This window comes from Paralichthys olivaceus, chromosome 11 (assembly GCF_024713975.1).
Source record: "Paralichthys olivaceus isolate ysfri-2021 chromosome 11, ASM2471397v2, whole genome shotgun sequence".
Taxonomy (NCBI): Eukaryota; Metazoa; Chordata; class Actinopteri; order Pleuronectiformes; family Paralichthyidae; genus Paralichthys; species Paralichthys olivaceus.
Window position 1 is genome coordinate 13,056,166 of NC_091103.1, and position 14,799 is coordinate 13,070,964.

Here is a 14,799-nt window from a genome sequence, read left to right on the forward strand (position 1 = left end):
GTTTACCACAAATAATCCAATGTGGTAGTGGAAGCATTTTGGACTGAACTCAGAAGCAATAACACGGATCTCTACCATCTGGAACCGTTGCTGAATTTAACTCTGACTTGAATCATCGTGTCAACATACAATGATATCATCCAAACATCTAAACCAATATAGGTTCCAGATGAAATGGTCTGAGATGTTTCTTTAGAGTAGATATTAATTCTTCTCTTTAGTTTGTAATGAGCTGTACATCAAACTGACAGTACTCTGTGAAAGAGGAGGGGGAAACTCGCCATTTAAAACTGTCACCATTTAAAATTGGCTGTCTACAAGATTATATACAAAAGGTAAAATGTGTAAGTTAATGAGCAGAACAACAAATTGCTTTTAGAAATCAAAGATGAAACCCAAATTTTCCAAGCATCTTTGACAGAGTCTTTAAATTGCTAACGTTGATTGTGTAAAACACTGTAACTTGCACAGAACCCCTAAAGTCCCAACAGAATATTTTTCTTTTCACTTTGTGCACACAAGATAATTACTCACATGCACGAAATATATTAACTTGTGCACATGTCAATATCTTGTGCGCACAAGTTATTTTACTAAAATGTATACATGTCTCTAACGACTTCAGTTTCACAGACTCTGTGATAAAGAGAAATCAGCTGATCAAGTTTTATTTTCACCTTGAAATGACATAACAAAATTCTTCCGGCTGTTGTCCGGAGACCTGCACTTGTCGTCAGTAGGAATCATTTGCTGCAAATATACATTAACTTGTTCCCAGAAGGTAGTTATCTTGAACGATATACGGAGATAAAAAAGTAACATCTGTCGGGACTTTAGGGGCTTCATAAAAACCTGAGTTATGGTAGAGACTTTTAATGTAGTGTCCCAGTCGCACCACATGAGCACCATCTATGTGAAAATAAAGCTCTCTTGCTGTCTGTGATATGAGGTTCTCGTCCAACAGCAGCGACACTGACTGAACAGAAACACAAAAATCACAGTAGCCGTCTGTGTGAAGTGTCAGCCTACTCTGAGCAGTATAGACAGTCACTCCCTCTCTATAAATCTGACACCTTGAAGAAAACTCACTCCTTCATGTTTTCCTTTTTCTCACCTTCCAAAATCCCGTCCTTTCAAATCCTCACCTCAATCTGTGATTACACAAACCCAGAACCCAGAGATGCATGGTCACCTATGAAATGCAGATGTCTACAACCTAAACCCGCTTGTCTACGTTGTCCATGTTTGTTGCCTGCTTTTGCATTTACCTTTTCCTTTCTGTAGGACTGTCCTAGTGTTTTGAAAGTGTGTTAGCCTAAGTAATATTTGATTGTTTATTATATAAGTTTGGGGTGCATTCATACTACGCACAAGCATGCTCACAATGTCACACACAGTTGTGTGTTCACACAATTCCCCTAATCACCAGTAGGTGGTAGTAAAGCACTTAGAGATGCAATAATGCACCAACAAAAAAGACTTCTAGCACGTAAACATAGGCTGTGTTTCACTTTGGGGGCTGCATCATTTGGTGGAAACAGTCTACGCTCAAACTAAAATTAGGCAGTCGTGTCTACAGAGGTCTCAATGATCGACATCGAAGCTGGTCATGACAGCTTATTGCTGTTGCCTAGCAATGGAGCTGAAGTTGGACACACTGAGACAGTTTTAATGCCCCCCTTTATTTTATTTTTTATTTTTACATGTGTACCGTTCATTGTTTGGTTGAGATGAAGCCTGATACTAATGCACTGGACATCTCGTTGCATGCTACGGCCATTACCTTTTTAATTAAACAGTTTGTCAACCAAGGGAAATGCACCCTGGGATAGGTTGGGCCTCAAAGGGTCCTCCTGTTGTAACTTTGATGCCCTGGGATGAAAGGACGCACTCGAAGGCGCATTTGAAAGAGCATTCTCAATGGGACAGCCTAGTGGCACCGCTGTGACACAATTGGTTTTCATATGCAGCCTCTGAAGGATGAAGCTCCTGAATTGAGACACGGCTACAAAGGCAAAATAGACATTTCTGTTTACAAGAAAACTCCACTCCACTCAATTGAATGGTTTCTGATAAACAACCCGCATGACCTTTATTTACAAAACATCTTTGCATTTTCCAATATTCAGTTTGTTTGTAATTAAATAACAGCATATTGAGGGAAAATCAAATAATTATAATGTTCAATGTCCAAAACAGAGTGGAATGGAGAAATCTCACAGAATCATTTTAACTGGATGATTGCACCCTCAGACTTTTCTAATTGTTGAGGTAATTGTGTGTTTGTACCGGCACTTGCATGTAGAAGTGTTTTTGGTGCATGTACAGAGATCTACGTTTTTACACAAGTTCAATTTACTGCCCAATTTCTGCCTATGACATGTTTTTTTTAAACAAGCTCTCCACTCTGCCATCTCCACCCCCTCCTCCGTCCTCTCCCATTTTTCCTCGTGTAGCTGTCATTTTCTGAAGCCATGCGGAACAAGGCCCGTCTATCCATCACAGGAAGTGTGGGGGAGAATGGCCGCGTCCTGACGCCAGACTGCCCCAAAGCTGTGCATGCTGGCCACGCCTCCCTCCGACACCCCGGCCTTGCAGTGGTCTCCTCTGGACTGCCCTGAAAACCAAAAACACCTGCCGTGCCTTAATGACACACACACACTGACTTTGACAAGGACACACACACACACACACACACACACACACACACACATGCATACATACAGTACAATCTCTCACATCCTATCATATCACATATAACACACACACATCAAGCTAGAGAAGCTCAAATACAAATACACAGAACACAGTTTTACACACTTGAATACACGAACACACACTGCGCATCATCATCTCACTTTCCTGTTGCCATTGACTTATTTTACAAGAGACAATTGAAATACAACTGTGTATTGAACAGCGGGGAAAAAAAGACAAAACAAAGGACAAGTTACATCTATCACACTTGCCTGCAGTCTTCATTCTTTTTTTCTTTATTGGGGGGAGGATACCATCCTGATATCCACGAACCAACAGGAAAGCCAGCAAAGATTTACATGACATGAAATATGAGCTGTGAACATGACGCGAGAACTGATCATGATGATGATCGTGATAAAGATGAGGATGGTGACAAGAGGAAAGACAACCAAACAACTCTGCTCCTACTCTGTCTTCATTGGACATCGCTGGCCAATAAGCCACACCCCTTGACAACGCCTTACTGAGACTACAAACCTTGTTTTCATCGTCATCATCATCATGGTCGCCATCATCTTATCTTGCCTGCAAAGACTGAGTGCCAGGTATTATCACCCTTAGAAGACCAGAAAACTGTAAAGCTTGAACGTTCGGACTGTGCAAAACCCACGACTTTGCCATGGACTGTCCCAACTGAATGAAAATGCTTTCTTACCACACATTTACGATGATTCTCGTTCCCAAAGCAGCGAGATAATCAGCCAACGTAGAACAGAAGTAACCTCGAGACACACACGTTCGGCTGAATCTCGGCCATAGAATTCACAGGGGTTTGTAAAAGAATAAAAAGAATAAATAAACATTAGCCTAATAAATAAAGTCAGTCCATCAACAGCATTATCATGACAGTAGAAATGCTAAATAGTGATGATAGGGTTCAAGCTGTATATTCAGTGGTGGAATGGAGGAATAAAACCACTTGGAGGATCTAAAATGGTGACCTTCTCAACAGAAGCACTGGGCGCTTGTAGAAGATAAGAGGAAATGTGATGATGATTTAAACGTGGATTTAAAACATTCAAGTTCAGCCTTCCAAATAGAAAATGCCATTTTAGATCCTTCGTGTTTTCCAGTGGTGGGGGGGAAGGTACCGTATCAGAGAGCTTGCTTTTTAAAACTGTTGTAAATAACTGCGTAGCAAAACAGAACTCACCTGTCTTTTTTAAATCATCTTAGATAACAATTCATTGCAATAATGAATATAAGAAGAAAATGCCACTACTTGTAATTAAGATAAAAAATCTTTTTTTATAAATCTACATATTATATATAATACAAATAAATATATATCTATAGAGAGCTATAGAAAACATTGATCACTGATTGTCAGAGGCCGTGGCATACATTCTGTTATATGGATTTTCTTTTGATAACCTGAGAATATGAATATGCCACAGTCTGTGTGTCCTACTCAACACTGAATGTTCATCTGGTAATCACATGGACACACACACACACACTAACATGTAGAAATGCACGCACACACACTGCTGCATACACAGGGTCAGCTCAGAGTGATCACTACAGCACCATGAGGGGTTTTGGATGATTTTGTTTTTGCCTGTTTGTCTGTTCAGTTATTCACTTCGTTTTCATTGTCCAACAGTGTTTTTTTATCCCCAAATATCTCTGATGGAGGCCTGAAAAGGCCCCTGATACAGTTTTTACTTACAAGTATTCAACATTAGTACAAAGAGACACAGGCCTCACGAGAGGATGAGCCTCTGTCGATTACTGTAGGGAAAAAATGCTGTCTGACATTTCAAAAGTGTAGCATTTGTGTCATTTCATATCACCTCGGTGCTTTTTGTTGTTCGTTTTTCTCACCAAATGTGAGTCTGCTCCAGTTTGAAGGCCAGAGTTCAGGAGGTTTGTACTTTGTTGATTTATCATGCTAGACATGCGCAATCTATCGAATATACATTTTTACAACCTGTATGGCAGCCTTCAAATCTAATTACTTTCGGCCTTAGGAATAAGAAAATATACATGATGCTTGCATAGGGACTGTGTCTCTTGTCTGTTGGGAGGAAACATTAAGTTTTCTTCTGTTTTTGCTTTGCCATTGTTCCACCTTTCAAATGCTCCTTCTCTTGTGTTGTCTTCCTCTCTCTCTCTGCTTTCATCTCCATTCCTGTCCCACTGCAAGAACATAACTCTTTGTTCAAAGTGCAAATGATTTTCTGCTCGGATATGCAGCAGAATAATGGGCTAGAGATAAACTGAACAACTCCAGACACCAGTTGACAATCTGAGTTTCTGGCTCCTGGTTCAGATCATTGCATAACACATACGTCATGCATCAAATGTACTCAAGTCAAACTCAGCAGATGAACAAAATAAGATTATAACACAAGTATTTCAAACAGCATATTAAAACAACTGTCTGTATGTCTGAAGCAAACTTCATGGACAGTTCCCACAGTCTCACCTGCTCTCAGCGTATCAGTGCAGCAGCACTGCAGCACATCCAGCTTGTAAGAAATAGTGGGTTTCTGTAATGGATACATTTGTGAGGGACAGGTAACACTGATCACTAGACCAGACACACAGGCAGTTTAACAGAACATGACACTGTTGTGTTTTTTTTCCCCACCTCCAGCACATAAGATTTCATGCACTGACAGCAAGAAGTTGACTGCTGGCTTTAACACTGTTCCTTTCTTCCTTTATTTCTCTCTTTCCATTTTGTTTCTTTTTCTAGTAAAACATCGATGCTGAACATGTGTGTGAATCTGTGTGGTCATTTATCCACTGAGCCCATCCAGGCTGTGTGCCATTTGCTGTGTTTTATTTATAACCACAACCATGTGTGCATAAAACAACTCTGTATGCAGAATAGGGGAAAAAAAGTATAGAAAGGTTTGGTATTTCATATTTGTTACCTTATGGCAAATGGAGTGCAAACTAAAGCAGAGAGCTGCCGGAGATTAAAGGTTCAGTGTTTAGAATTTAGTGACATCTAGTGGTGAAGTTGCATGTTGCATCTGAAAACCCCTCACCTCACCCTCCCCTTCCAAACATGACAGAGAACTTGTGGAAGCCTTTAGATATCATTGAAACTCAAAAAGTGTTCAGTTTGAACTACTGTAAAAAACTTTGGCGGTAAGTATTTAAATATATTCCTGGTAAAAGAAACAAAAAAATTACTAGGCTCATTTTCTATTCAATTTCTGCCAATAAATCCCTTTCTCCTAAATCTTACACAGAGAACTTTTAAAGTGACACAAATCAAGAATTGTTCTTGGCTATAAACAAGCTCCCCCTACAGGTGTCATTCACTATTGTAATGCAAGTTGCGATCTAAGCCTTCCCATGCACACAACTGTACACGCAGGCATTTTTTTGGCAAGCTGGTGAAAAGGAAACTGGCAACCTCAGAGAGTTGTCGTGGTCTGAACTAAGTTACACTTGCTAACATAGTCTGGCAGTAACCATTCACTGCACACAACTAGAACAGTAGCATCAAATCACATTTTATTGTTTGGCTAAGTTGTGATTTGAAATGGGTCCACCTGGGTTCTGATGATAAACTAGCAAGTCGACGTCATCTCTTACGTGGCCCAGCGTCAAGCTAGCAGCACAAGACGAAGCAATGAAGCAAAAGTTGTGACTTACTTCAGTTACAACGGAAGGTAGGCACTGTGGTAAAAACATGTTTCTGCAGACATGACATTCTCCCAATTGAAAGCTTGTGTGCTGTTATCTTACGGTATAGAAACAATGCAGTGTTGCTTCAAAGTAATGAACAAGACTAAGTCATGCTAGCAGCTCCACAAGGCTGTCATCAGTATGTCATAAAGTTAGGGTATAGCCTAAAATATATCTCCATGTGTGTATCATATTTCAACCACATGAAATAATGACAACCTCATGATGGTGCTAGTAATCAGTAATGAGTCTTGTTTCTACAATATTTACACCCATCGTGGTCTTTTAAAAAAAATGTATTACAACACGAACGACCGCAGTGGAGGATTGTACAAGAGAGTAAATTCAAACCCCAGCCAGAATTGGAATGGATTACTTCTTGGCTTTGAAAAATCTTCAAGGACAGTCGACTTTTTCAGCTCCTCCAGAGTTTCTTCAGGGCATCTCTGTGTCTGTGAAGAAACTCTGCTCTTCTAGATCAGCAGTCGCAGGGTTAAAGATTCCCTGCTGTGGTTTTATCATTTGGGCTCCTTTTCTCAATCCGTGGAGACCTAACACTCCTAATGCAGAGCCATCACTGACAAGCATTTCCCATCTCACTCACACTCCCACACACCTACATACCATGCTGGGTTATTACTGACAACTATTTCCCATTTACCAAAAGATGAAGCAAAATAACAATTTTGAGGCAGTTTTGGCCCTTTTAACCTTGCACCTTCGCTTGCAAGTGTATATATATACATACACACACACACACACACACACACTCACACACACACACACACACTTTCAATCTGTCTCTTTTATTGTCACTGCAAATTGTGAAAACAGCCTTTCCAGCTTTTTATTTTATTGGCTCATTTCATCTCCTCATTCTCTGTCCTTCCTTCTCTCAGCACTGATATATGCCTGATCTTTTCAGCCCCTGATCTTTTCAGGCCCTCCTTCCCTTCTCACTCTCTACACCACTCAACATCCTCCCTCATCCTATCTCTCCATTTCTGCATCCCTCTCTCATGGGAATCAATCTCCGACCTTGGTTTATCATCCACAGCCCCTACCCTGTCATGACCACCTGTCCTGTTCTGTCTTTCTCTTTTGAGGCCACTTTTATGATCTGAAGGGAAACAACACTCAAATCACACAAGCAGCTCATCTCATAAGCTGTTTTGTTGTGTTGCTGCTGCTGGTATAGTGGTCTATGTCATTTTTACTGCCTACTAAAATAGAAATATTTGCATTCCAGATTGAAGAGTGAATCCAATGGAACTAATTACATTATGATAAACCAGGATTGATTTCAGGATCAATCTTTTCCATCACAGTGAAAAATGTTTCTGCTTTTCCACAAAATATCCCCAATTCAGAGTCACCACTGACTCGGGCTCAGGTCAAGTACATGTCACAAATATTTTAGCACTTTCTTAAATGCACATTGAGTTCATTTTTTGAAGCAGGGTGTAAAAAGCAGCATGTCCCCAGTGTGTCTCTTAAAAAGTTGCATTGATTTTTTTTTGCCATGCAGATGACATACATACTATATGTGCAATATATGATTATGTTAACAAGGTACATTTTATAATTACTATTGATGAATCTGATGAATGCAGATTTCTCAAATCTGAACATGTATGCACAAAACATTTGTGTTGTTTTCTGTCTTGTTTGCACTTTTTCTGCCTTTGGGCCTGATGACCAGGACTGTTGTCTCTGTACATAGTTACATAGTATCGAAAAGAAGAAAACCTGTGGTAAAATTAAAATAGTTAAAAATTCTGCAGCACATCTGCTGAGAACGACCTGTGGGATCCATTTACTGCTAATCTCAGAACAGGTGGGTATACTGAATATCAGGGATATTAGACACCTTAGATCCTGGGCACAGGCCATTAAACTACCAGCACTCAGATCTGTGACCAATGGGCAGCCAGCTTGTAATTTTATCATCACCCTCTGTGGAACAGTCTGCCAGAGGACCTCGGGCGTCTCAGTCTGCAGACAATGATTGAGTCTGGTATTTCTATCCCTCCTCTGACTGGTTTAAGTTATAAAATATACATATACATTACTGAATATAAAAACTCATACAGTACTACAGAAGTATATGTTGTGCTATTTGACACACGTATAGTGAGTGCAATTACAATGTTTTCATTTTTCCGTGAATCTTCCCACAACAATAAAGTGGATTTTCTTGCCAAAATCAACATATAGGTAGACCAAACACAGGTATTTTATATATGGTTCCAATCTTAGGGGCACACATAAAAAATAACCATCAGACTCAAAAAGTAAATACTTTGTGTGACTCAACCTGTGGCTATTACTGTCTATATTGTACTGTTTGGGAGCTCAGGTGATTTCAGTTTTTAAAAAGGTTTCACTTGTCCTTAGATTTCTTTGTCTCAAACACACTGGCTTCATTTTTTTTCTAGTTGAGAGTTTGTGGTCCCTGTTTTGACATTCAAATGTTTGATCAGATTTACAGAAATCCCTAAAAGTTAACTTTTTGTGCAGTTTATCAGTGATTTTTAATATTTGTCTCTTTCTCTTTATATGTTCCTGCATTGATCTGGGAAATCATATCGGTTTCCTGTAGAACATCAATACAGCAGAGAGAAAAGGAACTTATTCTCTTTTGCCATTATTCTTTAAAATACAATGCTGAGAACAGAACTGCTTGAGAGGGACTACAGAGAGAAGCACTTTAAGGCATTTATTCTGTTCTGATCATCACATAAATTATCTGGAAGTCACATTTATTTTTCTTTACAAAAATCACTTATGAACTCAGTGACATGGAGCCACTGGGACTGTAAGAAAAAAGGTTGTATAAAGACATATACATGCTAATCAGGGATGGAATCATGTAGGAAATAGAATGAATAGAAAATAGTAAAATTGGACTGCATCTCAGGTCATGAGTTCTTGAAAGAGACAAACTGGGACAAACGTAAAAAAGAATAGTTTGTTAAGACATAACCAACAGAATACAGTTTGCAGTAGCCAGTAAAAGTACAGTATGTTTATGACACAGCAAGTCTTATAACATAAAATTAAGCAATTAACTGCTCTAATATCCCATCATGCAAAGCAAACATCCTGCAGCTGCTCACCACAGATCTTCAGGCTCTTTTCCAAGTAAATATTCATGTTAAAATACATCAAACCTCAATGGGCCTTTTTCACAGAGGAGATTTCCACGCATGTTATATTAGTAGGAACAGCACCGGTGTAAATGATTAAATTATTAGCTGCTTCAGTTTCAAGTGTCCTTAATGTCACAAAGTCATAAAACTGGTGGACAAAAGTAAAAATCACAACTATTTCCATGTAAATTATACTTCAACACAAGAACTTGACAGAAATACATAAAAAGCATTAAAATCTCTATGTACAAGTAACAGATCAGTGCTGGGATCTCATTTTTATGTTTGAGCACCCATACAGTAGATACATTTCATTATGATCCCTTTCTTTCATATTTTATATACCATTTAAAACATTTTGTACGTTTGAAATGTTGTGTTGCAATGATATAACCAGCATTCCATGTTCTACACTGCACATTTTGTGCATCAGTGTGTTTGGATGGGGCACTGAACATCTGCTCAACCTCGGGTTAAATGCTGAGCTCATAAGCAGCTGCCTGTGCCAAACAAATCCATCTTTTCTGTCCCATCGCCCCTTTAATGAAGACATCATAAGGCACTGCTTCATTGTGATGGTCATAAATAAACCAGCCCTCTATCTCTGTCTTCTCCTCGGCCAAATTCTAAATGGCAATAATCGTTAAAGCGGCTCACACAATCTTTAAGGATATATGTGTGTAGGGTTGATTAAGGAGCTGTCGCTGATGCAAATGCTGCGTTATTGTCAGTATTTTCAGTTTCACTCTCCACTTTCTCTCTCATCAGTCTTTTCCTCAGTGGCTCTGGTGATCTTTGTGCAGCTGCATTCTCTCTTTCTCCACCTGGAGGCGTTCTCTCTCTATCTGCAGTCTGCCCGCCTCGAATTTGAAGAACTGCAGTCTCTCTTTCTCCAGCTGCAATCTCTCCTTCTCCAGTTTGAGCCTCTCCATGTCCAGATCCACGACTGTCCTCCACCCTTTGCCCTCCCGCTCTCTTTCCCTCTGTACGTCATGAGCGCAGGATAAGGACGGCGTGGAGGACGAAGGCAGGCCTTGCTGTGGCGGCAGGTTAAAAGAGGAGTCAGCAGGCTCTGACTGGCTGAGGAGCAAAAGCCTCAGCCTCTCCCTCTCCACCTGCAGCCTCTCTCTCTCCAGCTGCACTCGTTCCCGGTCCACCTCTTTCTGACAAAGTCGTTCCTTCTCCACCGCCAGCCGCTCCTTCTCCACACCCAGACGTTCTGTTTCCACGGCCAGGCGTTGTTTCTCCAGCTCCAGTCGCTGCTTCTCAACAGCAGCCAGGAACCCTGCACCCATGTTTTCATGACTGGTGAATCCTCCCAGAGCATGAGGTGGCATCCCCATCAGGCCGGCAGCCAGCGGCAGGTCTCTGTTGGTGGTGGAGGTCGGGGCCTTGGAGGAGCTGAGCATGCTTAAGTCGTTGTGGGAATATGCATTGCCGACATGCCCCTCGCCACGTGACTCAATGTCGCTGAGGAGGGAAGGAATGTCATCTTCATCTATTTCTCCTTCTCCATCTCCAACATCACCATCACCATCCAGCTAGAGAAAGAGAGAGGGACACCGTTAAAGGGACACTGCTACTTTATCATGTTACATTGAGTGTAAATCACGAGTCAAGAGTTGAAAATCATCTTGGGGGCACAGCTGTATAATCCTGTAATATGGAGAAAGAGGTGGTCGGAATAGACCGATAGCGATAAAGGATAGCGATCATTGAGTAGAGTCACGGTGTCAAGATCCTGCTGATACACACGCTCGACCCATCGTGAGCCAGTCTCAGTTGTTTCAAGTTTCACCACCTTCTCATTGCATCAGATAAAGAATTAAAACGTAAAAAGGTTTGCAAGCTATATTGTAGCTACCCATCAGGATGTGATAGAGATGGTTTGGCTTGACTTTTGGGGAGCTGTTGAGTCATCCATGATTATATACATAGGGAAGTATATAGCACATATAGCACAAAACCACCTTTAATACTACTGCACATTGTCAGACTGATGATATGAAGAGTTTTAATAAATTCTAATAGAAAAAGTGGGAAAATAACAAGGACAAAAAGACAAATAACAGAAAAAGTCAAAACAACTGTTTACTTTAAACATAACATGTTAAGGGTTAATGTTAGGACTAAATCCTTATTAATTAACATGCACTAATTGTGTCTCCGTCTCTACCTTGTGAACCAATGAGCCCAATCATAAGGCCAGATTAGCAAGAGCCACTTGAGCTACATGTGTTGCATAATCACTGTGATATATTAAACATAACTACCTCTGCTGATGAGGACATTCATTAAGCTAATTAACACATTAGCAAATACTTGCATGTCAATACAGGCTACTTATCTCCTCATAACAGGAGTGGCTTAAACAAGAGCTCTGTATCTAAAAAGCATGAAGGTGTTTGAGAAAATCATTTTGTCCTCATTTACATGGAAATCGCTTTAATGGCCTCGAAGGTTTAATCAGAATAAATAAGATACAGAAGGAATCTGTGGTGTAAGGACAAACCTTCTGTTTTGTGTTGCTACAGTAAACACACACATGCAGGCATTATGATGCTGCAGTCATGTTTCTTACTCTGTATTCACAGACATCGTCCTCCATCTTCATGTCCGGCGGTGCCATCATGGCCTGACCGCTCGGCTCGCTGAGACCCACCAGCTCCGGCCAGTCGCAGTGACAGTCCTTTGGGAAGCCAGAAAGGTCCAGCAGCTGGTCGCACCCCGACCCCAGAGAGGCTGCCTCGTGCTCAGGGGAGGACTGATCGTACTCTGTCTTCAGGGCCAGAGATGAGGATGAAGAGGAGGAGAGACAGAGCTCTGCCTGAAGCTGCTTCCTTTTCATCAGGGCGCGGCAATCCAGGTAACGTCGTTTCACCTGTAGGCGAGGCGGGGAAGTTAAAGAACCAAAAGTCAAGAGATAAGAAAAGAGGAGAAGGTATTTAAAGATGTGATTTGAACACAGAACGAAAACACACCTCAGCAGCAGTTCGTAGCTCGCCCTCCCCCAGTGAATTGACACCTCGAGCCACTTCCTCCCATGCCTGTCTCTTCAGCTCATTAATGGCTGTGTTCTGTTCAGAGAAAGAGAACAGGAGCAAGATTGTAATGATGGTGGTGAAGTGTTGTGATGACAGATACAGTTGCTGTGGGACTGTAGTGCAGAGTGAGAAACACAGGCTCTTTAAAAAAAATTAAAATGAGAAATGTGCTTAATGTAAAACACAGGACATTTTGCATTTGAAAAAAGAACTGTCAGTACTAATGAACATGCTTCTTCTTAATTATATTTAGGTATTAAAGAAGTACTGCATCTTCATTACTTACCCGCCAATGTATGCGCTGATATCTGTTAATATTATTTTATACTATTTTATATATTATCTTTGAGTTGTGACTTGTTTTTTAGATAGAACATCAGCTGAACTTATCAAAACTCCCTTAGACAAATATTTTTTAAACTGATCATATTATACCTTTGCAGTTTTTATTTCAGTAATTACTGTTTACACTCATTAAGCTCTTTACATAGACGTATATTAAAAAGCTTGTTCAAATGCTTGCTAATTGAATAGGACGGCCATTAATTTGTCTGTGGGGACACACATCACAGAAAATCTGCACCTGCTGTCTGGAGAACAGCACATCCCTCCTCTTGTGGATCTCCCTGATGAGTGTCTGCGTTTCTCTCACACTGTAGTTGCTCTTCCTCTTCCTCTTCAGATGTTTCACCTGCAGGAAATCCAGCTTGGCAGCGAGGAAGGGGACAGAAACCCCTGGAAATGCAGGGAGGAGAACGGAGAGATGATGAGAGCTAAATGGGGTAGAAAAAGAGAGATAGAGTGGAGAGGGAAAAACAGGCCACAAAGACTAGGACCTTTGGAAATACAAAGCTGCAGATGCCGCCCCAGAGTAAATAATCAAAAGCCTCCCAGTTATCCCAGTTTGAAGAGGGGGTTCACTTCCTGCCTTAATGAAGCACTGATCTGATTAAGCTAAGGCTCCGGAGTTTTATAACTTTAAAAATCTGGACCGGACTGCAGCCAGGTGAGCTCACACAGGTAGAGAATCATCACAGCTGGAAATGACTCTGCAGTCCTGCTGCGAGTTAGAATTCGGATACAGGATATTAAAAACTTGAGAAATAAGAATAAGACCACAGACGTATGATATCCTCTTCCTGGCAAAATATCCATCCAACAGGGGCAGAAGAAGTGTAATTATAGCAAAGAAAACATGCCAGTACAAAGTAAATAAGTGGAAAAGGTTTGCCATATGATGTGTTTCAGTTATAGTGGAAACTTAATTTGAGGTACATCACTGATGCTCCAGAGATGCTTTTGAGATCGCAGCATACAGGAATCGTTTTTTAAGATTTTATTCATCTCAATACTATAAACGTAAATGCAGATTTGTAGCTTGTAAGTAAATATGATAAATTTGCAGATGCTGCAGCAAAGACATATTGCTGATGCACCATTTGTCTCTGCAGCACATTATAGTTACACAGTTGTTACATCTCCTGTACAATTGCCAAACATTCAACAGTGTCTAATATGATATATGATATTTCATAAAACACACTATATTATATTACATTCAGTGTACATAAATACATTCATTTCCAGTGTATTTGGTTTGTAGACCCACGTTCTTTTGATTGATTTAAATGCAGACAAAATACCTGCATATGCAATCTGGGCTTCTAGGTTGTGTCCAAATATATCTTCTTGATATTTCTGATTAAAACATGTTTTTCTCCGACTGATGTTGGACTGTGGGTTTGTTGTTTCTGAGCGGACGAACACTGCACGTTTTCTACACCACGATCAGACATGAAACCTGCAGTGTGTTGTCCATCCTGCACCACCTGCAGTGGAGCGATACCTGGTAAATAGAGAAAACAACTCACCTTGATCACACAGACGAACCGCAACCAAAACAAAACCGGAGAAAAGCAATTTTCATGCTGCTTTCACGGACACCACAAAATAAATTGAGATTTCCCACGTTCGAGTTGTACAAACGATTAAAACGCAACTCGGGTGGGAGAGATATAACGATATTAACTTTTTTGGATGAAAAAATAATCATCTTAACTATCAACTGTCTCAGTTGTGTCTTCGATGCAGTGTATGTAGAGAAATCGTTGCTGCTATAACGCGACTTGATGTTTTTCACAATATTCCTGACTACAATGAAGGCATCGTCTGTCCACTACTCCTATTGGCCT

General features: G+C 40.5%; 2 protein-coding genes across 5 annotated transcripts in view; one reads left to right on the plus strand and one right to left on the minus strand.

The window, feature by feature from the left end:
- Positions 1-5,482, plus strand: part of gria4a (glutamate receptor, ionotropic, AMPA 4a) — a 99,963-nt gene extending 94,481 nt beyond the window's left edge. For 2 of the 4 annotated variants that reach the window (XM_069534049.1, XM_069534048.1), the window contains exon 18: positions 2,457-2,597. Coding sequence is in view for 2 of the 4 variants with exons in the window: in XM_020088605.2 (XP_019944164.1) it covers positions 2,457-2,621 (165 nt within the window). In the remaining 2 variants the exon portion in view is untranslated. Of the gene's footprint in view, positions 1-2,456 lie in introns of all 4 variants that reach the window. The other 2 variants (XM_020088605.2, XM_020088604.2) reach the window with 1 other exon arrangement.
- Positions 5,483-9,105: 3,623 nt separating this feature from the next.
- msantd4 (Myb/SANT-like DNA-binding domain containing 4 with coiled-coils) lies at positions 9,106-14,521 on the minus strand (the record flags this gene model as incomplete). Its single annotated transcript, XM_020088192.2, has 5 exons — positions 9,106-11,104; positions 12,145-12,444; positions 12,545-12,640; positions 13,191-13,342; positions 14,479-14,521. Coding segments are annotated over 5 exons (1,356 nt in total), but the record flags the coding sequence as incomplete, so codon positions are not given.
- Between the last annotated feature and the right edge of the window lie 278 nt (positions 14,522-14,799).